Source organism: Syngnathoides biaculeatus, chromosome 3 (genome assembly GCF_019802595.1).
Source record: "Syngnathoides biaculeatus isolate LvHL_M chromosome 3, ASM1980259v1, whole genome shotgun sequence".
Classification (NCBI taxonomy): Eukaryota; Metazoa; Chordata; class Actinopteri; order Syngnathiformes; family Syngnathidae; genus Syngnathoides; species Syngnathoides biaculeatus.
Window position 1 is genome coordinate 787,450 of NC_084642.1, and position 22,232 is coordinate 809,681.

Here is a 22,232-nt window from a genome sequence, read left to right on the forward strand (position 1 = left end):
CTCCAAAATATCCCTAAATTGTGTGTGTGTTTTGTTTTGTTTTTTTTGGGGGGGGGAGGGCAATGCTGTCTTTTTTTTTAAATTGAAGCTTCCCGCCCCGTCGTGATTGACAGCCGCGCCGGCAAACGGGAGGCGGCCCTCCCCGCTGGCCGAAATCCAAGCGGGCCAATCGAAACGCAGCGGAGGCGGGTCCGCTTTGGGGACAAAAAAAAAAATCACGGGAGGGGGGGGGGGGCTGGCTGCCTTTTTTTTTTTTTTTTTTTTTTTGCCCGCCTTCTGCCTCCCGCCTCCGGATTCGAGCCGCGTCGCGCCGCGTCTCAGGACGTCTGGTCCGACTCGTCCCGGTTGTCATCCAGACCGCGACCAGCGGCTCTGGTCCCGGTGCCGGTCCAGGTCCCGTTCTTGTCTTGGCGACGACATGTGGAGCGGCCGGATGGCGCGCCTGCTGGTGGCGCTGTTGTGCGCCGAAGTGTCCGGTGAGTACGTTGCTTGGTCTTCGACGTCTTCTCCTCCTTTTTCTCGTCCTTCTTCCGCTTCTTCTCCTCCTTTTTCATTCTGTCGCTCTCTTTTGTTCTGCTGGCTTTTGTTCTTCCTTCTCGTCTGTCGGTTCTTGTTGTCATTCGCGTTGTCTTCTTTTTCTTCTTCCTCCCTCCTCGCTGTGATGTAACTGAGTGCAAATCGTTGGAGTGTCCCCAAGTGGCTTCTTCCCTGGGGGGGGCTCCTCGACCCCCATTCAACGGTCCCCTTTTCATTCACGAGGAGATTTGACGTTTACTTTTTGCACAAGACAACGAAAGTGGCTCCCCACACCTCTGGGGTGACAACTTTTCACGAAATATATATTTTTAAAAAGTGTGTGTGGGGCAAATTACTCGTGTTTCCGTACGCTGCTGTTTTTTTTTTTATTTTTTAAAATTGGTTGTTGCTCATCACGTGACCATTTCTAATAAAATATGCTGCAAAATGGCTCATGCGTGACCCCAGGAGAATGACGTCATGTCTCCACAGTGTCAGCCAAAATTTGAGCGGGCAACTCGGCAGCTTCGACCTCGTTCCAATAGTTTGGATTCGATGACTCGTTGGAGCAACGGCGTCACAGTTCTGAGGGCCGGGGTTCAATTTCCGGCCCCGCCTGTGTGGAGTTTGCATGTTTGCCTGCCCGGGTGGGCACTCCGCTTTCCTCCCACACGCCCCAAAAAAAAAAACATGTGCGGTTGTGCCCTGCGATTGGCCGGTGACCCGTTAAGCGCGCGCCCCGCCTCCTGCCCGATGACGGCCCGGTACGGGCTCCTTCGACTCCCGCGACCCTTGTGAGGATAAGCGACGAAGCAAATGGATGGCAGCATCCATCTTTTTGCCATTGACCAATCGGGATCGTCTTTGCAGAACGGAGCGTTTACTCCCGTTCCATTTTTCGGGTGACATTTCATCAGCATACTTTTTACTTTTACTTGAGTGTTTACCTTCGAGTCGATGAACAATTCTGTTCGCAACTTGTATTAATTTACGACCGCTCGGATGATGGATTTTGTGTGTGTGTTTTTCGCGTTCAAAATCCATAATCCATGACGGCCCATAAATTGGTCCAGACCCGTCGAAAGTACGACTTGTCGCCTTGACTGCGACCGCTTCTGATGTCAAGATATGACTCGGCACGTTCAGCGTTTCGCGTCGCTTTTTAATTTGAAAATTGCGCCTGAGAAGTTTGAATGCGGAAGCGCGACTCAGCGCTTCGGACTTCAAAGTAAAAACGTGACTCACAACAACAGAAATATTTGAAAGTATAAAAAAACGAGCAAGCCTCCAAAAAAGAGCACTCATGACATTCCCCCGAAAAAAATGGCGACTCGGAGCAATAGCGCGGGACCCCGACTGTGAAAATCGGAAAAGTTGGTCAGATGGCGTCAATGATGATGACGACGGACGTGCTTGGGCCAGCGGCGGCGGCGGCGGCGGCGGACTCCGTCGACTGGGCGGAGACGGTCCCGACGCTGCTGTCCGGACCCGGCAACCCCGACCGCCTGCTGGTGTCGCTGTCGGCGTTCGGACAGAACCTCCGGCTCGACGCCGCCAGAGACGGCGTCGGCCTGCTGGCAGAGCGACTGGCGCTGGAAGAACGATGGGCCGCCGGGGCCGCGCCCGCCCGTTCGCAAATGGACCGGAACCAGCTCTGCCTCTACTCGGGGTCTGTCCTGGACCGACCCGGGTCTCTGGTGTCCCTCGCTGCGTGCGGAGGCCTGGTACGCGCACACACACACACGAACACGCGCTCACAATCACGTTACTCGTACTGTGCACGCACGCACACACGCACACACACTGTATCCATCCCGTTGGAAATTTGCTGGCGGGAAAAGATGACAAAAATGGAAAAAGTGCGTTTCCTCATGCGGCCGTTGACGTGATTTCCCATAACGCACGGCGTCACCACCTTTCCGGCGCCAGTCGGCATTTGAAGTAAACTCCGCCTTTGTTCGGCACCCGACATCGCGACGACCCTTCGAAAGTTCAAGCGTGACTGGCGGCTCGGCCGAAGGTCGGGAACTGCCGATAAACGGCGGGTCAGTCGAAACCAAAGTGACAACTTTTGGCGCGGGCTGGGCGGCCATTTCGAGTGGCAAACGCTGACTGGCGACTTTGAGTCTGAAGGAGTGACTCGGCTGTTTTGTCAAATCAAATGTGTGACTTGTCATTTGTTTGGACGACTCAGCACCTTGGATGTAAAGAGGACGAGTCGGCCATTTGAATGCAGCCAAATTTGCAACCCTCAAGTGTTGAATTGGCATGACTCGGCACTTGTTGTGGCGTTTCAGACGGCCTTGGTGCACGTGGGCGGCGAGGTTCTGTTCGTCCGTCCTTTGGAGGAGCGAGAGCCGAGGAACGAGAGTCGCTCGGGAGCCTTCTCGGGCCTCAAGCATCAGGTGCTGCGGCGGCGCCGGAGCGAACGGGACGCGGATCGCGCGTGGCAACGCTGCGGAACCGCGCGACAAGGTGAGACAACCGCAGCGTCCTCGCGTCGTCGTCGTCGTCGCCGCCGCGCTCGCTCGATCCGTCCGCTTCCCCTCACGCGGGGTGGGGGAGCCTGTCCCGGAGATCTTCTGGGTACGCCCCGAACTGGTCGCAGACAAACAAACGAGCATTCGCCCTCACGTTCACGCCTACGTGAGACTTTCGACTCTTGGTGTAAACCGGGAATTGTCGTAGCGCGGGAACAGGATCGGGAACGAGAAGCTGAAAAGGAAGCGGAAGAGGGGGTGGGGGGTGGGGGGGTTCGCCGACACGCACGTGCACGTGGACACCGACGGGATCAGAACAAGAAGCAAGGAAAATATCAGTTTGAAAGGTGACTCGGCACTTTTGCGAGCAGGGAGGAAGTGCGCGCCGGTCTTGGTTGCGCTCCTATTTCAACAGGCGCTCTTAATGCCTTCCTCGTGTTCTCAACTGGGTCAGACGGCGCCGTGCTTGCGGTCGGCACGCGAGGATCGTCGCTCGCGTCGTCCTTTGCCGGATTTTGGGCGTTTTGGCCGAGTGTCCTTTGGCGTGTTGCGAAAATAGAAACACGTGACGTTGTCTTGGCGTCACTTTCTGTGTGATCAAAAGGACCACCAGGGGGCACTGTGGTGGCAGGCTGGAGTTTTGCGATTTTGAAGCGTGTTCAGGAGCCGAGAAGACGAAAGCGTCGTCAGACTAAAGGAGCCACCGGCGCGGCGGCCACGCCAGCTTCTTACCACATCCGCAGGGTCATTTTCAGACCTGGCGTGACATTTTGCAGCTGCTGGTGACGGACGACGCCTCGTCGCAAATATTTAGGCGACGGGCGGGATGGTTTCTGCTCGGTTCTAACGAAATCAGTGGAGTACACGTGGAGAAATAAGGCGTTCCTCTGAAAAATGGAATTGTTTGTTCTTTCCACGATAACATTTCTTGGGGTCCACATTGAAGCGCAAACTTGATTTTGTTCTCCCGCTAATGTGGAATAATCGAGCAGAATGATGAAGAAGGCCCAAGAGCGTCGTGCGTTGGCCTCACTCAAGTCAAACGAAAATTTTTGGGGGGCCAAATCTGCCGCCGGTACACTGGCCACGTGTCTCACGCACGCACGCAAAACTTTCCCCCGACGAGTCAACACCGTGAACAAAAAGTCACGTTTTCGTCGAAAGTGAACGCAAATGGCACTGAATTCGTAGTCCGCGATTCGAGCGCCGCTCATCACAATTCAAAATCATTTTGGCTCTTTCGCGTCGCCGCCGTTCGCCTTTGTACTCGAGTCCGCACTTTGGGACTTTTGCCTTCAGCACATTGACGTCTTCGCCGCGGATTTCACGCTCCGTGAAGCCAACGCGCCGGCTCGTCCGTCCGCTCGGTAAACTTGGCAATTGAACTCTTTCGCGTCGCAGCGGGAGCGCCGGCAACGAATCGATTTGACGGGCCAGCGCGTAACAACGGACACGGGGGGGGGGGGGGGGGACCCGTCCCCGGTACCGCATCCGTGTCGAGCGCCGAGAAGAAGAACAAGGAAAGTAAGGCGGCGGCGTCGGAGCACTGCTTTCACCAGCTTTCGTCAGGACACCGTTTGTCAGCTTAGCGAGCAGAGCTGACGCTCGACCGACGTACGCGAGCTCACCGTTCGACGCCGTGTCGACAGACGTGGAGGAGCAGAAGAGTTCAAAGGTCACGGAGGAAGAGGAAGACCGCGGCAAGCGCGCGGCCGTCGGCGTCGAGGACGCGTACACGGTGGAGACGCTGCTGGTGGCCGACTCCGACATGGTCCGGTACCACGGGGCGGAAGCCGCCAAGAGGTTCTTGCTGACCGTCATGAACATGGTAAGCTCACACGTTAAGCGCAACCTCGCCATGTCGCTCCAGAAGGTTCCACCGAAAGAACATTCAGTCCGAAACGTTTTGACGTTAACGTTGGGCCCGAAGAGCTCCCGTTTTTCCTTTGGAAACGAGAGTGTTTTTCCCAAAACGAAGAAAGCGTCAACGGAGCGTGGCCGAAGCCCAGCAAGGAGGTTTTCTGACCTAGGAAGTGAACTTTGATGTCCGGCGTGGCGTCCGCAGGAGAACGCTCGGCTCCGCTGCCGGTCTTCTTCCGGAAGATTCCTCCGCAAACGTTGCCGATGTTGTGTGCGCGTCAGGTGTCCAACATGTTCCAGCACCAGAGTTTGGGCGTGAGGATCAACATTCGGGTCACCAAGTTGGTTCTGCTCCACAGCCGCCCCGTAAGTGTCCTCCTTTGAACACGCTTCCCGCTCCTATTCCGGAATGTTCCTTCTTCTGATCAGATCAAGTTTGGTTCCTTCAATGTTCATCTGAACTTTCCTGCTTCTTTTCGGGCCCGTTCAGAAGGTTCTCCTTTTTTGAACACTGCCGGCCGCGGTCCTCCGTTCTCTTCGCCATCGTCCGAACATTCCCGCTTCCTTCGGTCCTCGTCCTGTGAATATTTGATCTGAACAATTGAGAATTTCTTCTTAATCAGAACATTTGCAATGCTGCTCGTGCTTCGTTTGAAGTCGCAATATTTTTTTTTTTTCCTCGCAGTTATTATTCTCATTAGGACTTGACTTTGGACCGTCAAAGCTCTGCAGATATTTATCAGTGTCTCCAGTTGGCTACGGTTCAACTGGGGTGTTGTGTCACTTTTTTAAAAGAACACAAATGACCGGATGAGTCCGAATGTTCTCAACTAACCCAGAAGAAATGAAGAAAAGGGGACCGCCCTTTGGATATTTCGCTCGACTAAATTCCGTGCCGACTTTCCGCAGTCGCATCAAAGCTGTTACGAAAACGACCTCGGCTCGCTTGTGTCAAGCGGACCGGGAGGAGCTCCTCCGGGTTTTATTTCATCTGGAGTCGACTTGACTATTGTAACGGTCTTCTGACCGGAGTCCCAAAAAAAAAAAAAAAAAAAAGAGCGTTCAACAGCTGCAGCTCAGGTTCTGACCAGAAGAAAGATTCCAGCTTTAGAATCGACTTCGTCGGTCGACGCACTGCACCGGCTCGCGTTTGATCCAATGACTCGGAGTTCCAAGCGTCCTCCGTGCACAGGTTTGCGTTGGTCCCGTGGAAGTTTTTGTCCGTAAAATGTTCCCGTGAAGTGAAAATATGTTGACGGGGTGAAGCCCGCACCCGTCTCGCAGGCGTCGCAGTTTCCGACGCAGCCTGGATTGCGATGCGCGTTTTCACCCGACTTCGGGTCCCTGACCCTTGGAGACGACGTCCGTTGGGTTTTGCGCGAGGTGCGCGTCGTCGGTGCCCCTCGGCTGAATATTTTGGGCCCAATTTCAACGCCGGCAGATCAATTCGGCAGCTTTGACGCTGGCTACCTTCTCAGAGCTTCGTTGGCTCTTTTGAGTCTCGAGCGTGAGCGGATCCTTGCGTGGTTCTTTCCACCACTACTTTCTTGAAAACTTTCCCGGTTCTCGTACCCTTTCACATGAACACCCCCTTTATTTATTTATTTATTTAAATTTTTTTTTTTTTTTTTGGGGGGGGGGGGGGAACGCTTCAGGTGAACATTTCAGGTCCTGAACATTCCCGGTTCTACTGAGGAACGTCTGAGAATGTGTAAACTCTTGCTCAGATCTTTCCTCTCCCCGGTTCTCGAAAGCCTCCGTTCATTTGAAGGCCCCGCGGCTTCCGATTCCTCAGGAGAAGCTGAAGGTCGGCCACCACGGCGAGCGTTCCCTGGGGAGTTTCTGTCAGTGGCAGCATGAAGAGTTCGGAAGGGCGCCATACCTGGGGAGCAATCGCGTTCCCGGGGGACGGGACGGAATCCCGCCGGTGGACAGCGCCGTGCTGGTCACAAGGTGGGTCGACACGAGGCCCGGTGATTTCCGGAAGGTATTTTTTGACGACGGCGTGTCCAAACGGTAAAGGGCGCAACTTTGCTTCGTCCCACATTCCGAGGTCGATGTCATCGAGACCTTCAAATGACAAATATTGAAGTTGTCCCGTTTGCACGATTCCGACCGTTTCTCGGATACATTCGCCGGAAGAAAATCCAAATCGATTGTGGAATTGTCCAATTGTTTTGGCGGTGAGTTTTCCGAGGTCGGGAGAAGGGTTAGAATGTTCTGGCACCCAAATAACGTTTCAAGAGAGAAAGTCCTCATCCCAATGGAAGGTTCTTAGTCCAGGGCGTTAACTGAAGGCTGGTGTCTGGAAAGTAGATCCTGGATCCAGACCTTTCGGCCGTTGAAGGTTCTGGTCTGGAGAGATCCTAATGATGGTTCTTTGCGTTCCAGGACAGACTTCTGCGTCCACAAGGAGGAGCCGTGCGACACCGTCGGTGAGCCCCTCCCGGACTCCCTCGACCGCGTTCCCGCTCCCGTTTTGGCGTCCGGCTTTGTGCCGAAACTCTTATTTGCGGTTTTTGTCCTTTATCTCTTTCTTTCTTTCTTTCTTTCTTGGCCACTTTTCTCGAATGCGCGCCAGGCTAGTCGGCCGTTCACGCCGTGCGTGTCGGTTTGTGGTGCGCCCGCAGGTATGGCCTACCTGGGCGGCGTCTGCAGCGCCAAGAGGAAGTGCGTGTTGGCCGAGGACAACGGCCTCAACTTGGCCTTCACCATCGCGCACGAGCTCGGGCACAAGTGAGTTCCGACGACTTCAACAGACGTACGCGCCGAACGGGCACAAACACCCAAAAAAGAAAGACGAAAAAAAGCGCCACAAAGGCAGATGTGATAACCGGGCCGACGCGCCGCTGCCCAGACGCGCTTGAACCGGCTTGTGGGAATCGAACCGCGAATGTGAAGCGCTCACCCACCAATTTGCCATTTCTATTTCTTCAGCCTTATTTAGCGCCGAGTCGTGCTGGTCACATTTTTTTCCCCGCAAGGCGCCGAATCAATCGCGACTTTTACGTATAACTGCTGTGTGTGCGTGCGCCACGGCCAGCGTGGGCATGAGCCACGACGACGACCACGCCGCCTGCGCCGGCCACGCCTACGTCATGTCCGGCGAGTGGGTGAAGGGGCGCAACCCCAGCGACCTATCCTGGTCGTCCTGCAGCCGCGGCGACTTGCAGAAGTTCCTCAGGTGACTGCGTCTCCTCCCGCCTCGTTTGCAATGTCGCCTTTGCGGTGGTCGGCGAAAGCGCCCAAACGCTGCTCCCTTTCCGGGCCTCCTTTTTCTGTTGTCGCGCGTGCATCGTCCCGCGTGTAATTTGCCGGTCCGACGCGTTTGCTTGCATCAGGTCCAAGTCGAGCGCGTGTCTGGCGCACACGGATCCGAGGACTCGCGAGCATCTGCCGCTGCCCCCGAAACTCCCCGGGATGCATTACAGCGTCGACCAACAGTGCCAGATCCTGTTTGGGAGCAACGCCACGTTCTGCTCCGACATGCAGGTACCGCCGCGACCGCTCGTCCTCGTGAAGCCGCAAAATAGCCCGAGGTGAGGGCGCGAACCAGCGACCCGCAGATGCGCGCCTGCGGATTCACTCTTTTTTTTTCCCCCCTGATGAGCTTCTCTGCATTTTTTAACCTTTTTCTTTTTTTTTTTTGAGCCTGCAAGTGCTCGTCGGCAAATATTTTTGCATACGCCATCATTTCTGGGTTTGCGATTGTGCCGACCGGCCGTCATTTCTCAGCGTATTTTGGCCAGCGGCAGTCCCGCTGCGAACGGACGGACGGCGGCTTTTTTTTTTTAGCCGTGACCGGCCGCGAGGCTCGCAAGAAGGAACGCGCGAACGCTAAGACCGGAGGCCGTAAAAACCCTCGCGACGGACGTAAGAATGACGGCGGGCGCCGCGTGTGCCTCGTAGCACCTGATGTGCGCCGGCTTGTGGTGCCTGGTGGAGGGCGACGGCTCCTGCAAGACCAAACTGGATCCTCCTCTGGACGGGACTCAGTGCGGCCCAGACAAGGTGAGACACGCGCGCAGTCGTTCGTGACCGTCGGCCTTCCTACGCGCGTGTCCGCGCCAGTTCGGCGGCGACGGCAGGCGGCCGCGCTTCTGCCTCCCGCGGGACGATTGGATTGAATGACATCACGGTTCTGACCCTGAAGCAAAGAAAAGCCCCAAATTCGCCACCCGCTGGAAAGATTTTCACATTTCCCGAAATGCATTTTTGCGCGATTTTTCCGGAGCGGCTTTGTGTAGCGTGTGCGTCTGTGTGTGTTTCTGGTGTCGCATCAGTGGTGCCGTGCGAGCGAGTGCGTGAGCAAGACGCCCCTCCCGCAGCACGTGGACGGCGACTGGAGTCCTTGGAGCCCCTGGAGCATGTGCAGTCGCACGTGCGCCACCGGCGTTGGCTTCAGACAGAGGAAGTGCGACAACCCCCCGTACGTACCGCGCCGGAGACCCGCCGTTTTGCTTCGGGGTTGGAACAAGGCCCGAATGGAACCAGTTGGGAGTTTTCAGTTTTGAATACATTTTGCGGCACTCGTGAGGATGGACGGCACACCGCGACTAGTGGGATCCTTTTGATTTCGGCCGGGGCTGAGGCGGGAAAAGGGGGCGCGGCCGGGCCAGACCGCCGTTCTTCACGTCTGTGTTGCTTATTGAAGAAATTCCGACATTTTCACTCTCGTCCCGTCTCGGCCGTTTCTATTCCAAACGTTTTGCCGTCTTTTACTCCGACACTTCCGTGTGCCCGCAGGCCGGGTCCGGGCGGGCGACCCTGCCCGGGCGCCAACGTGGAGCACAAAGCTTGCGAAGGGCCCCCGTGCCCAAAAGGGGCGCCGAGCTTCAGGGACCTTCAGTGCTTGTCGTACGATCGAAACGGCGGCAAGAAGAAGAGCGACGTGCTGACCGCCGTCGTCGACGACGGTGACGTAGACGCCCCCTCGCCGTCCACCGCCACCTTTTGGATGCGTGAGATTCATATTTTAGGTTCGCGCGCAGAGAAGCCGTGCGCGTTGTTCTGCAGCCCGGCGGGCCGCGACGTCCCCGTGCCGACGGCCGACAGGGTGATGGACGGGACGCCGTGCGGACCCTTCGAGGCCGACCTGTGCGTCAACGGCAGGTGTCGGGTACGCGAAGCTCAGGGTATGAAATCACGTCACGGGAAGTTCCAATTTGCCCCCGAACGCAACGTGGACGTTCGTCGGCAGCCGATCGGATGCGACGGCGTGGTCGGGTCTTCGTCCAAAGAAGACGTCTGCGGCGTTTGTAACGGGGACGGACGATCGTGCGCCGTCATCAGAGGAGACTTCAACCGCAGCAGAGGCATGGGTACGACCGCCGTCACTTCTCCGGCGGGCGCTCCGCCACAATGCCCGCCCCAAAGAAATTGTCAAATCATCCAAAGTACACGGGAAACGTCCGACCGGCGGCTAACTTTGCGCCTGCGGCTGCCAAACTTGAATGTACTTCCACCAAGTTTTTGGGGGCCCCGCCGCTCGTCGGAACCCGTTGTAATCCAAAACGGGTGGTTTGGATAGAGGAGGGACGTCGACGGCCAAAACGGCCGGCGCACGCCGCTTCTTTTCCGAGGGTTTCAGGCAGCAGCAAATGCACCGTGGCTCCGTTTTGCCTTTGGCGCCTTTCGTTTGCAAGACGGGTTGCGCCGTGTCGCCCGCCGACTTTGTGTTTATGTTTGGACGTGTGTGTCAGGCTACGTGGAGGCAGTTGTTATTCCCGTGGGAGCTCGAAGGATCAGAGTCGTGGAGGACAAGCCGTCGCACAGCTTCCTGGGTAAGGAGCTTCAAACGCATCTGTAGTTCCAAACCTTTGTTTTTTTTTTTTTTTGGGGGGGGGGGGGGCGGATTTATTGATTGAGTTTTGTTAAAAAAAAAAAAAATTGCAAGATGTTCCATGTAATACGTTTCATTTAAAAATGACTAACAACAGCCAGGAAAGCTCGGGATTTGGTTGGCGTGACGATTTGTGGCAAGGTCAAAATATTGCGCGTCCGAGAGAAAGTGGAAAGGCGGGAAGGCCAGAAGTTGAGGGGCGGCCTTTAGAGAGGGAAGGGAAGCCAAGAACGTCCGGCAGGTGAAGAGGATCGGATGGCGTTTGCGTATCGCGTGATTAGCGGCGACGCCCCGCAGGCGGGATGCCAAACTCTGGAAGGAACCAGATCCGTCGGTCCAGACCGTCCATCGGAAACGCTGCTGGCCAAGCGCGCCGGCCGGGAAAGGAAAGATTGACATCACTCTCGGCCAACGTGATGGCAGGAAGGGGATGCGGCGCCGGCCAATAGTCGTGCCGCCGGGCAGAATTTCTTTCGCAACTCCAGACAAATATTTTTTTCGTCAGTAGAGCCACCGCTGTCTTCTTCCGCTTTTTTCTTGACAAAATTCCAAAATATATTTCATGTAAGTTACTTTCCTTGTCTATTCCTCGCCACGCCCCCTGCATGAAAAAAAAAAATGAAATGGTGTGTGTCAAAAACATTTTTGCACCAAAAATTTTCCCGGTAAAATATTTTCCCCCCCACCTACAAATGTTGCTAGTAAAAAATTCAACAATTCTTTAAATTGGAGGAAAAAAAAAAAAAACCCTTCTTGTCAAAGGTGCCTTATATTTCTCATGACAATTCCACATTTTTGCCGTGTTTTCCACCATATCATTATTAAATTACAAATGCTTTTCTTTTTATCTGTTGTTGACCCCCCCCCGCGTGTGCGCGTGCGTCGTTCAGCTCTGAAAGACGGCGGCGGCGGCGGGAAGTCGATCAACAGCGACTGGAAAATCGAACTTCCGGGCGAGTTCCAGGTGGCCGGCACCACCGTCAGATACGTCAGGAGAGGATTGTGGGAGAAAATGTGGGCCAGGGGGCCCACCAGCGCCCCGCTGCACCTCCTGGTAAGAAAAAAAAAAAAAAAAAGGGGGGGGGGAAAGGAAATTCCCTTGGCCGAATGTATATTTCAGATCGTCTTCAGAGACGAGCGTCCTTCGGGGTCGCCGTGGAAACCGCTGCCAAAATCTTCTTTTCAAATGCAATCGAAACCGGATCGGAACACAAAAGTCGAGGACCGGGTCGGGGACAAAACGGATTTCGTGCCGCCTGGGAGAGTCTCGCGTGACGTTGGACCTCGGGGGGAGAAGGATGACCTTTCCGTTTTGTGTGCGCGGCGGCAGGTGCTGCTCTTCCACGACCCGAGTTACAGCATTCACTACGAGTACACACTGTCCCTGAACGCATCGCAGGGCGGTAAAGAAAGGCAGCACCAGAACGACGACGACCGCCATCTTTACATCTGGACCCACAGCGGCTGGAACTCCTGCAGCGTGCCCTGCGGAGGAGGTCCGACGCCTGTTTCATTCGCTACCAACCACCGTCCGCCAACGCCCACCGTAGCCCATCTCGCCCTAACCCGAACCGCTTCCGGTACGCGAAAAGAAATGAGCCCGGCGTCGGTCGGCGTTTGTGTGCGCAGGCGAGAGGACCACGGCGGCGTCGTGCGTGCGTCTGGCCAACGGGTCGGCCCGGGCCGCGGACGATTCTTTCTGTGGGCCGGACAGTCGGCCGCCGCCGCGAGTGACGGCGTGCAACCCGCAACCCTGCCGCTTCCGGTAAGCGCGTCGCGCGGGCAGCCGCGGCGACAGACACAAACGGCAGCCGAAGCGGGAAAAAAAAAAAAAAAAAAAAAGTGTCCGGTTGTCGGAAATATTCCTCCAGATTCCCCCTTTTTTTTTTTGGAACCGTTCATCCAGGTGGACGGCGGGCGAGTGGGGCCCGTGCTCGGCCACGTGCGGGACGGGCACGCGGCGCCGTCGGGTGGCGTGCGTGCGGCGGCGCCACGACGGCGCGTGGGAAGAGGACGAGGAGGCGGAGGAGCGGCGGCGGGACGGCGCCCGCTGCCCGGGTCCGCGCCCGCCGCCCCTGCAGCCCTGCGAGGGACGGCGCTGCTCCGGCCCGGGCGTCTGGGAGGCGTCCGAGTGGTCGCGGGTCAGTCGCTTTGGAAAGAGTTATCAGAACTCCGCTACAGGAATGTATTGAATGCCTCCATTTTGGAATTCCTTGGAAGAAGGTGACCGTTAGAATTTCTGTCAGCCGCTCATCCTCACCGGGGTCAGTCGGGATCGCCCGCAAGATTTCATTGTACTTAAAGGCCACGATAACGAGACCATTTCCCTTTGAAGTGCACGAAGCTTCTGACAGTCCCCTGCCGGAATCGCGGCCCGTTGGCGAGTCGCAAATGTCGGTTTTGGCCGCGTTCTGCTCTTTCTTGTCGTTGCGTGAAGAGGTCCACCAGTTCCGGCCCCGCAGCACGACGCAGAACCCGACGGGCGGTTTCCCTTAGCCGATCGGGATGCAGAACATGTACACTGTCCAAAAAAATCCTGAGGCCACGTCGGGTTGAACGCTGGAAAAAATCTAAACGTTTGAAAAATACGCAGAAAATTATTTATTCTGTTGAAATGACATTTTGTGCGGCCTGCGATCGATCGGCTGGTGACCAGTTGAGGGCGGAGCCCGCCTCATGCGCGTTGAAGGCCGGGACTGGCACTCCTGCGACCCTAGTGAGGATAAGCGGATGAGAAAATGGGTGGATACGTTCTTTTGGTTATGTTCCCTCCTGGAAAATAGAAAAAAACGTCAACATTTTTGTCTGGTTTAAAAAAAGAAAAAAACCTTCCAAGTCATCCAATCTTAGAAATTATGTTTGATTTTTGTCAAATCTGAAACAATGAGAAAATATCAGACGAGAGAAAAAAAGTGCTTTTGCTTTTTTTGTCTTTTCAAATGTTTGAAAGTGCTCGGAGGGTTGCGGCGAGGGGGTGCGCGCTCGCAACGTCACCTGCGGCGGCGGCGGCGGCGACTGCGACCCGCTGACGCGACCTCGCCGCCAGGAAGCCTGCCAGGACCGCTCGCGCTGCTACGAGTGGAAGACCGGCCATTGGTCCAAGGTACCGAACGCGCCGATGGATGGATAAAAGGAGAGAGATAGAAACAATGTATTGTTCTTAAAAAAAAAAAAAAAAAAGGGGGGGGGTGGGCTACAGTATGTACAATTTTTTTTTTTGTTTTTTTCGCGGCAGTGGCGGCCACGTTGGGGCGAGCCCCGCCCCCCAACTGGTCACCAGCCAATCGCGGGCGCTCGCAGCCACGGGCATTTTCAAACTGCCTTATGACCCTCGTGAGGATGAGCGGCTCAGGAAAAGGATGGCTATTATGGCTAAAGTTTTTTTTTTTTTTTTAATCTCGTGAAGTTAAAACGAAACCCTTGGGAAAAAAAAAAAAAAAAAACAAATATTCTTTACAAATGCTATTTTCTATCCGGGGAAATTCAAAAATGTTTTTAAACTGTAAAAAACAACAAACGTCATTTTAGTCTTTCATCTGAAACGTCAATTTAATGATCGTGAAAATGTTGAGGGACCCTTTAGTCATTTTTTTGTGATTTGTAAAGCATTTTGACAAGTTTTTAAAGAATTTTACATAAACACGTTTGATCATGAAATTGATCTTTTAAAATATGCCAGGTTGTTCCTTTCAGACAAAATTGCTTACTTCCGTGTCAAAATCACATTTTGATTCCGTAAAAGTCCAATTTGAGATTTTGATATTGTTTTTTTTTGCGGGCGTTAACCTCTTTCTGTGTGCTGACCGGTCGCCAGTGCTCGTCGTCGTGCGGCCGGGGTCTCCAGTCGCGGGCGGTGCAGTGCATGCACAAGGTGACGGGTCGCCACGGCAACGAGTGCCCGGCGAGCGGGCGGCCGCCGACCTATCGGCCCTGCGGGCCCGCCGAAGCCTGCCGACGGGAGGTCGCCGGCGTGGACGGCAACACCATCACCTCGCCCAGGCTAGGTCGGCGCCGGCGACCGCTCTCGTGTCTTCTTCTTCTTCTTCCGGGTTTGACCCGACCCGACCGACTCTTTGCTTGACTTTCTGCTTCTTGCTTCGGTTGTGGAAGTGCTGCCGCTACTTCCTGTTCTCCATTTTCTACTTCCTCCTTTCTGTTTGACTGTCTGCGGGCGGACCGGACCGGTCGGCCATTCTGTCGGATGAATTGCAGTTTTAATCGGAACCCGCGAAATTCTCGGGAAAGAAAAAAAAACCCCCAAACTTTCTGGAGTCGGCGGCACGGAACGAAATCCGGCTGAAAGGTGCCGAACGGGCCAAAGTCGGCGGAGGTCCGGTCCGCTGCGCTTGTCCTGGTTGTCTTTGTGCTGTTTTCCATTCCTGCCAGTGTCCTTATTTGACCTGACTTCTGGTCCTCCTCCTCCATTTTTCTGCGGCGCCGGTGATGTTCTCCTGACGGTCCGTGTTTTTGGTTCCCCCCCCTCCCCCCCCCAGCGGCCCTGACCTACAAATGCTCCGGCGACCAGTGGCCCGTGTACTGCCGCGTGATCGGCAAAAAGAACCTCTGCCAGGACATGCGCTGGTACCAACGCTGCTGCCAGACGTGCAGAGACTTTTACGGCACCGGGACCTCGTGACCTCCGACCCCAAGTGACGGGAAGCGAGCAAAAGCCGACGTCCGGTTCTCCGACTTACTTCCCGTCCCTCCTTTCGGCTTCTTCCGTCTTTTCTACTCGCGCCGCTCACGGTTCTGCTTCTAATTCCAGCTCGACTTGTAAAAGCCGTCAAGTGGTTCTGCTTGTGCGTACGTTCCTCCTACTTTGGCGGCTCTTCCGGTGCCGCGGCCCGCTCGCGGTTCCGCTTCCAATTCCGGTTGTGTCCAATTTTGCTTCTCCGTTTTCTTTTGCAACTCGCAGTGGTTTTCCCCGCTTCTTTTCTTCCTTCTTCGAGTTGTTCCGGTCCGACTTCTACCACCCTAACGCCGGCTTCCCCCGGGTTCTACTTCCTGCGCCACTGCACACTTTGAAAAGGAATACTAACGATCGCGCATGCTACTCCGCTAATAACTTAGCCGGCGTGACCCCGCCCCCGTCAGTAGCAGGAAGTGTTTCATGTTTCATTAGCCTACTGATGCTAACCTTAGCGCATTGCTAACCAAAAAGAAAAGTATGTGGTTTTTTTTTTTTTTTTTTTTTTGGTTTGAGGCAGGAAGTTGGGGGGCGGAGCCAAGCTTGTCAAGACAGATTAGTGTTTAGCGTTAGCGGCGACCCGGAAGCGTCATCGAAGGTGCTGTCCTTTATCATGATGATTATTATTGTGACTATTTAACAGATTGATGATGATGATGTTATGTCGTATACGGATGTTGACGTCAGCTGGCGTTTTTGTGCTCTCCACAATAAAGGTTCTCTTGCGTATCACGCGAGCGCGCTGGTGTCACCGTGTCCGACCTTTGATTGCGCTTGGACGCCTTTGTCTGGCTCCCGACCGACTTCGTGGTGGGTTTGGACTTTTGTCTGGCGTTCTCGGGCTTTCCCTCCAGCGGTTCTACTTTTAACCGGGACTGGTTGCGCACCCCGGCAGGCGAGCGCAGTTCTCGACAAGTTGTCCCGACTTCCTCCGCGGCCTCCTGGATGAGTCGCAGGGTAGCCTTTGTCGGCCGGCCACCCCCCGGGAAGGTTCACCGCGGTTCCGTCCGTGTCTTCTCCGTGTGAGGACGGTGGTTCGCTGGAATCCTAAAGCTTCAGACTTGGTCTTTGTAACCCTTTCCGGACCGATAGATGTCAGGGACTCTCTCTCTCTCTCTCTCTCTCTCTCTGGACTGTTCCGTCGTGTCACGTGGTCCCAATTTTTGAAGGTCTTGTCTCCGGACTTGATTGCGCAGAATGGCTTTATGTACCCTTTTTTTTAAAAAAAAAAAAAAAAAAAAAAACCGGAACTGGAGGTGATCGAGCTCAGTGGGGGGGAACGAGTAGCCACAATTAAGTTAGCAGAAGGTAGCTTTGAAAAAAAAAAAAAAACTGCATCGCGGGCAGGAAAATGGGAATTTGAGAAGGGGGGTGAATAACAAAAGTGTCTGTTCAGTATGTACACACGATGTAGTGTTTGTCCATCAGCCGTCAGCGACGTCACAACGAAAGCTGAGCGAAGGACTCGCGTGCTCGGACCGGAAGTGAAGTGCAATCCTTGCCAGTAAAAGCATGGAGACGACGCCGGCGTCGGAGTTCTGCGTCTCTGCGGCCACGCTCTTATTTTACCAGCCGGAAGCGGATGCCTGGCTGCCTCCGGGCGCGGAGCGGCCGGGAATGGGGCTGCGCGTGCACGCCGGTCTCCTCCGTCGCTCGAACGCAGCGCCGACTCCGGTCCGGTCCGGTCCGGAGGAGTCTCTGTCGCTGAGCCGGATCCAGGCGGAACCGGACGCCCGGCACGCGCACAATGTCCGAGCGGGAGCCGCGCGCGCTCCTGTTCCGCGCGGCCGCTCTGGAGCCGCACTTTCCCGCCACGCCGTTCCGGGACGACTCGCGGTCCGAGCGGCGCGCGATGGCGCCGGACGCCGTCGCCGTGTACCACGTGATGCGCCCGGAGGGGGGTCGGCGCGGCTACCGAGTTTTGGAGCGTGACGTCCTGTCGGGGGCGCCCGCGGACGAAGGGCGCCACCTGCCCCGGTGCTCGCCCTCGTCGCCCGGAGTCCCGCCGGGCCCCCCCTGTCCGAAGAGCGGCGTCTTCGAGGAGGACTTCCGCAAGATGGCCGCCCGCGGCCCGCAGGTCAGTGCCGCTGCCGGTGACGTCATTCGGGCAAGTCGCCAGTCGTCGTCAGGGCGCCAAAACGGAGCTGCTCCGAATCGACATCCGGGGGGGGGGTGAGCCTCGGGGGAGAGGGGGGGGGTGGCTCACGGTGGAATGGAGGGCCCGGCTCCCGGTCCTAAAAAAAAAAAAAAAAAAAACCACCCAGAACATAAACGCACACCACTTTTTTTTTTTTGTCTGATTTTCCCCAAAATACGCCAATCGAGACCCTTTCTATCCCCCAGGCGGTGGCGTCCGAGGGCGCTCGGAGAGTCCCGGAGCCTTACCGTCCCGGGCCGGCCCCCTTCTTCAACCGCAGCTTCGAGGCGGCGTACGGAAACCCGTATCGGGCGCCGCCCCTTCACGAGCGTCGCCGCGTCGAGCACGAAAGTCTGGATGACCTCCAGGCGTCCACGTACTTCGGCCCCGTCGAGAGCCTCAGTCTCAATGCGGAGGACGAGCGAAGTCACTTCCGGCGGGCGGAGGCGGCCGCGCGGTCGCCTCGCCCCAAAGCCGAGGAGTCGGCCCGACGTCTGCGGGACGGGCCGTCGACGGAGGGCGGCGGGAAGAAGGGGCCGACGGGGACGCCGCCCGCCGCCCGCGAGACCTCGGACGGGGACTCGGAGCCGATCGCTGACGATATCAGCGACATCTTCCGCTTCCTGGATGAGTTGAGCGCGTGCGACTCGCCGGGCGCGGTGCCGTCGTCCCGCTACGACAGCGCCCCCTCGCTCGGGTCCGTCACGCCCGAAAATGATCTGTCCCCGGACTGGTCGTCGGCCGATCTCAATGCGGGTGTTAAAGGACTCGTTGCTCGCCGAACGGACTTTTCCGTCTCTCGGCGTCGCAGGCCGGCGTCCAAACGCGTCGCATCATCCGGCGTGCGCGTTGCTAGTGAGGCAAAGCGGCTCGCGGAGGCTTCCGGGAAGCTGCGTTTGGACTCGGGGCAAAAGGCTTCACGTGTCGCCGTTTACCGTAATCGTCGTGACGCGAGTCAGAGCGACGAGCGCGTTCAATCGGGCCTTCCAGTCCGTGGACATTGCCGCCGCGCAGCTAACGGAACACCAGCGAAAGAGCCTAACCGCTTTCCCGTCGCAGGTCCGACAGCGGCGACAGTCCGCCGGAGCGCGCCACGGTCCGGCTGGCCCGCTCGCAGCTGGACCGTCTCCTGCGCTCTCTGGACAGCGCCGACGGCGAACTGAAGGTGAGCGTCGGCGAGCTGGCGGCCAGGATGGGCCACATCGAGAAGAAGTTGGAGTCGCTGTCGGGCGTGCGTGGCGAGATCTCGCAGGTCCTGAGCAAGCTCAACAAGCTGGACCGGAAGATCCGGGAGCCGGACGCCGGAGGTGAGCCGCCGTCTCTTAGCTCCTTCCTGCTTCACCGGCGCTGGTCTCAAACCGCCGGCGCCGCTTACCTCGTGGACAATGACTTCTCGCTTCCCGCTTCTCCCAGACGCCGGCGCCGGGCACCGTGACGCGGCCGAGCCCTCGCCGGCGGGACGCTCGCACGGGGACGCCGCCCCGCCGCGCGCGTTCCGCTGCCGCGCTCTGGCCGCCGCCGCCGTCAGGGTTGAGGCGCCAAAGAAGGACGGCTTCGCGCGGAGGCCGTCGCGCTCGCTCGACGGCGACGCAGCGGGCGGCGGGGACGCCGCGCCCGGCGACCGGAGGACGCCGTCATTCTCGCGCCGTCGCGACGACGACGACGACGCGGATGACAGAATGCGTCGTGTCAATCAGGTAGGCGCGTACGTCCGCCTCACGCACACCTTGCTGAAGTTTTTCCGGAACTTCTCCAACCGTCCCGCGAGGCAGACTGCACAAATGGCAACTTTCCCCGACGCGCTTTTTGCGTGCGCAGGCCTCGGCGCGAGGGCGTCATTGCGACTGCCCCCGGACGCCGCGCCCCCCCAAGGCGTCCTACGTGCCGGACCGCCGCCTGAGGCCGCCGCCCTGCGCCGCCGCGATCCCGCCCTATTCCGGCGTGCGGGCCGCGGCGCCGTCTTGGAACACGGAGCGGTACAAAGCCAAAGCGGGAGAAGACGCCATCGACGTGCAGGTACTACAAATGTCGCCGCGTACGCCCCATTAGAACTACGACCGGGACCGCTGTGACGACAAACGCGGCCGAAATGGTACATTGGGCTTTGGCTCCCCGTTTGGACGGGACGGCGACGGCGCCGGTTCACGCCGTCATCGTGTTAGCATGCGAGTGTCGCCTTCGCTTGCGTGTGTCTGTGTTGCGCGTGCGCATTTTGCAAGTCGGCTTTTGAGCCCGCTTCAGGTTTCAAACGGCAAGTTTTGCGCGTGTTTGTGTAGGCGGAGCGCGTACCTGCGAGCAACAAGCTGGCCTTCTGGTTGGAGGACGTTTACACGCCGGGATACGATTCGCTGCTAAAGCGTCGAGAGGCCGCCTTCCGCAGGGCCAAAGCGTGCAAGGTGGCCGCTCTGATCGCCGCCGCCTTCAGCGTCATCCTGGTCATCGTGGTGCCCATCTGCGCCATGAAGACGTGAGCTCGCGGGCTAGCCCGTCCCGACGGGAAGTCGCCGGCCGCACGGTCGCGACGTGAGTGATCGGAGGTGGCTGGCGACCCCCGCAAATACGAGAGCTAGCTGATGCTAACGGGACGTAGTCATCTGGACCGTGAAAACATTAGCAAGCTCACTAAAGGACTTGAGCTGGCCGGCGAGCCGACGCTAACAAAACGTAGCCGGCCGCACCGCAAGGAACCCAGCTAGCCGGCTAGCTGACGCTAACAGGGCTCGGCCGTGCGTGAAGAAGATGTTCATTAGCTGATGCTAACAGGGGCTAGCCATCCGTACCGCGAGGACGTAAGCTGGCCGGTTAGCTCACGGCGACGGGAAGTCGAGCGGCTGTCAATCAAGGACGCGCAGCGTAGCGTTACACGTAGCCCGGGACTTCGCTCACGCCCAACGGTCTGTGCTTAGCTCCGCCTCTCTGCGGGCCCCGTGGAGAGGGCGGCTTCTGATTGGGCGAAACTAAAACCTCCTTATAAGGGCGCAGGGAGAAAGAGAGGCCGGAACCACGTCGTCTCAAAGACTTCAACGCTGGCTTGAAACCCAAATTTGAAATCTGGACCGAGGCTCCAAACCCCAACTCGAGTTTGTAGAATCGAGCGTTCCGATTCGATTCGGCTTTTAGGAACGTCGCCTCGCCTCTCGGAGGCAAAACGGATCAAGTCTCGAGTCCTACGAGGTGAAACGATCGAGCCCACGAAGTCCACGGCGCAAACGTCGTTTGGAAAACTTGCACGGGCAAAACAAATCGGAGACGACGATCAGCACTTCCGCGTTGCCGAAGCGTCGTCGCTGGCGGCGTCGTGAAAAAAAAAAAAATCAATAAAATCACAATTTGGCTGTGCGGCTACGAGCGGCGAAAGGATTCCAACGATTCCATTCGTTGCTTGTGGATATCCAAAATGGCCGCCCCCTCAAAGATCCCTCTGGTGCGTTGCGACAACATCGTGAGGTGGCACAGACAGAAAAATGGAATTTTGTTTGGATGGCAACAACTCATCGCCGACTTCATCAACGTGACCTTCATCGGCGCCGGCTGACATTTGTACTCGCTGACGATCGTCGAGCGACCTTCCCGAAGAACTTTTACGACCGGTCCGCTTTCCCTTTCGTGAAACTATTGGACGCGCAAATGTCAAGCGGCGGGCGCTGGGAGCTCGACGGCGTGAAGAAGCGACATCTGTGCAAAACGCCGTGCAAAAAAAATGAGGAATACAAAATAAAAGACTTGGCCTCGTCACTGATGTCAAACGCGTGGTCCGGGGGCCGTACGGGGCCCGCCAAAAGCAGACCCGTGTGCGCCGACTTTTGCAAGATTGCAAATTGTCTTTGTTTCTACAGACAAACATTTGCTCATAGCGGCACCAGTAATTTTTTTTTTTTTGGGGGCTTTCATTCATCAATTTCTTGTATGAAATCATATTAGGCTACGGTACATTTCTCTGGCTTCACAGGATGGAGGCAGTATGAGCATTGGCTCTCGAGCGCTGGACGATACCTCGTCCCGACACGAGTAGCGCTTCTGACGCCAGCCGAGAGCCAAGGACCGAACGGGGCGCCGTTCGTCGGGCGGAGCTTCCGCCATATTTGACGTCGGGCCTCGGAGCCGCGCGGAAACGTCGTCTCGCCGTCAGACGGCGAAACGGACTTTACGACGGCGCCGCCGAGCAAAGGTCGCCAACGTGGACGGAACACGGATAGGACGTGGCGTCTCGGGCCGAACGGCGTTTGTGCCGCACTCTTGTTTTCCCCGGGACGGAGCGGCCGTCTGTCTCGTCTGTCGGCCGGCCGGCCGGCTGCCTCGACGCTCGCTCATCAATTATTGGTGGACCGGCGCCGAAACCGAAACCTCGTGTTCTACTTTTAGCGACAAACTTCCTGGGCCGGCGCCGCGGAAGTTTAGCGGCTTCTGTTCGTCCGTCGGCTCGCGCTGGCAAACGGTCGTCGGTTTGTTATTCCTTCATGTGCAAAAGTCCGTTTGTTGATTCCTTCAGCCAGAATTTTTCCTTCCTTCCGTCTGTTTGCGTCGTTCTTTGATTGCTCCATCATTGACATTCATCCCGTCATTCCTTAACGTGTGCATTCGTGGATCGCACGCGTCCCTACATTTTCGGAGGTGCATTTAGGGGCTCCTAAAAGTCCTTAAAATCCGCAAAAACCGGTCAAGCCCCTAAAAAGGCCTTAAATTATAAAAAAAATCAAAGGGAGGACCTCT

At 56.8% G+C, this 22,232-nt stretch overlaps 2 protein-coding genes across 7 annotated transcripts; both read left to right on the forward strand.

Moving 5' to 3' along the window:
* The first annotated feature begins 265 nt into the window (after positions 1-265).
* Positions 266-15,863, forward strand: adamts17 (ADAM metallopeptidase with thrombospondin type 1 motif, 17). 4 transcript variants are annotated; one of them, XM_061813462.1, is made up of 23 exons: positions 266-476; positions 1,939-2,240; positions 2,814-2,991; positions 4,646-4,824; positions 5,139-5,222; positions 6,652-6,809; positions 7,248-7,291; positions 7,487-7,592; positions 7,900-8,040; positions 8,198-8,348; positions 8,766-8,867; positions 9,140-9,285; positions 9,603-9,772; positions 9,848-9,975; positions 10,057-10,177; positions 10,559-10,639; positions 11,589-11,752; positions 12,029-12,194; positions 12,328-12,463; positions 12,605-12,839; positions 13,649-13,801; positions 14,513-14,702; positions 15,192-15,863. In XM_061813462.1, exons 1-23 carry the CDS (start codon positions 419-421, stop codon positions 15,332-15,334), a joined length of 3,336 nt encoding a protein of 1,111 aa, XP_061669446.1. In that variant the 5' UTR covers positions 266-418; the 3' UTR covers positions 15,335-15,863. The 4 variants fall into 4 exon arrangements, with proteins under 4 accessions (XP_061669446.1, XP_061669445.1, XP_061669447.1 ...); XM_061813461.1 differs by having other exon boundaries at positions 9,603-9,975; XM_061813463.1 differs by lacking the exons at positions 4,646-4,824; positions 5,139-5,222; positions 6,652-6,809 and having other exon boundaries at positions 7,438-7,592; positions 9,603-9,975.
* A 788-nt stretch (positions 15,864-16,651) lies between these two features.
* LOC133497528 (major intrinsically disordered Notch2-binding receptor 1-like) lies at positions 16,652-22,151 on the forward strand. 3 transcript variants are annotated; one of them, XM_061813467.1, is made up of 6 exons: positions 16,652-17,462; positions 17,729-18,219; positions 18,582-18,829; positions 18,936-19,219; positions 19,341-19,538; positions 21,472-22,151. In XM_061813467.1, the coding sequence occupies exons 1-6, from the start codon at positions 17,133-17,135 to the stop codon at positions 21,532-21,534; spliced, it is 1,614 nt and encodes a 537-aa protein (XP_061669451.1). In that variant the 5' UTR covers positions 16,652-17,132; the 3' UTR covers positions 21,535-22,151. The 3 variants fall into 3 exon arrangements, with proteins under 3 accessions (XP_061669451.1, XP_061669449.1, XP_061669450.1); XM_061813465.1 differs by lacking the exon at positions 21,472-22,151 and adding an exon at positions 19,799-21,257 and having other exon boundaries at positions 16,658-17,462; XM_061813466.1 differs by lacking the exon at positions 21,472-22,151 and adding an exon at positions 19,799-21,257 and having other exon boundaries at positions 16,658-17,462; positions 17,729-18,153.
* The last annotated feature ends 81 nt before the right edge of the window (positions 22,152-22,232 follow it).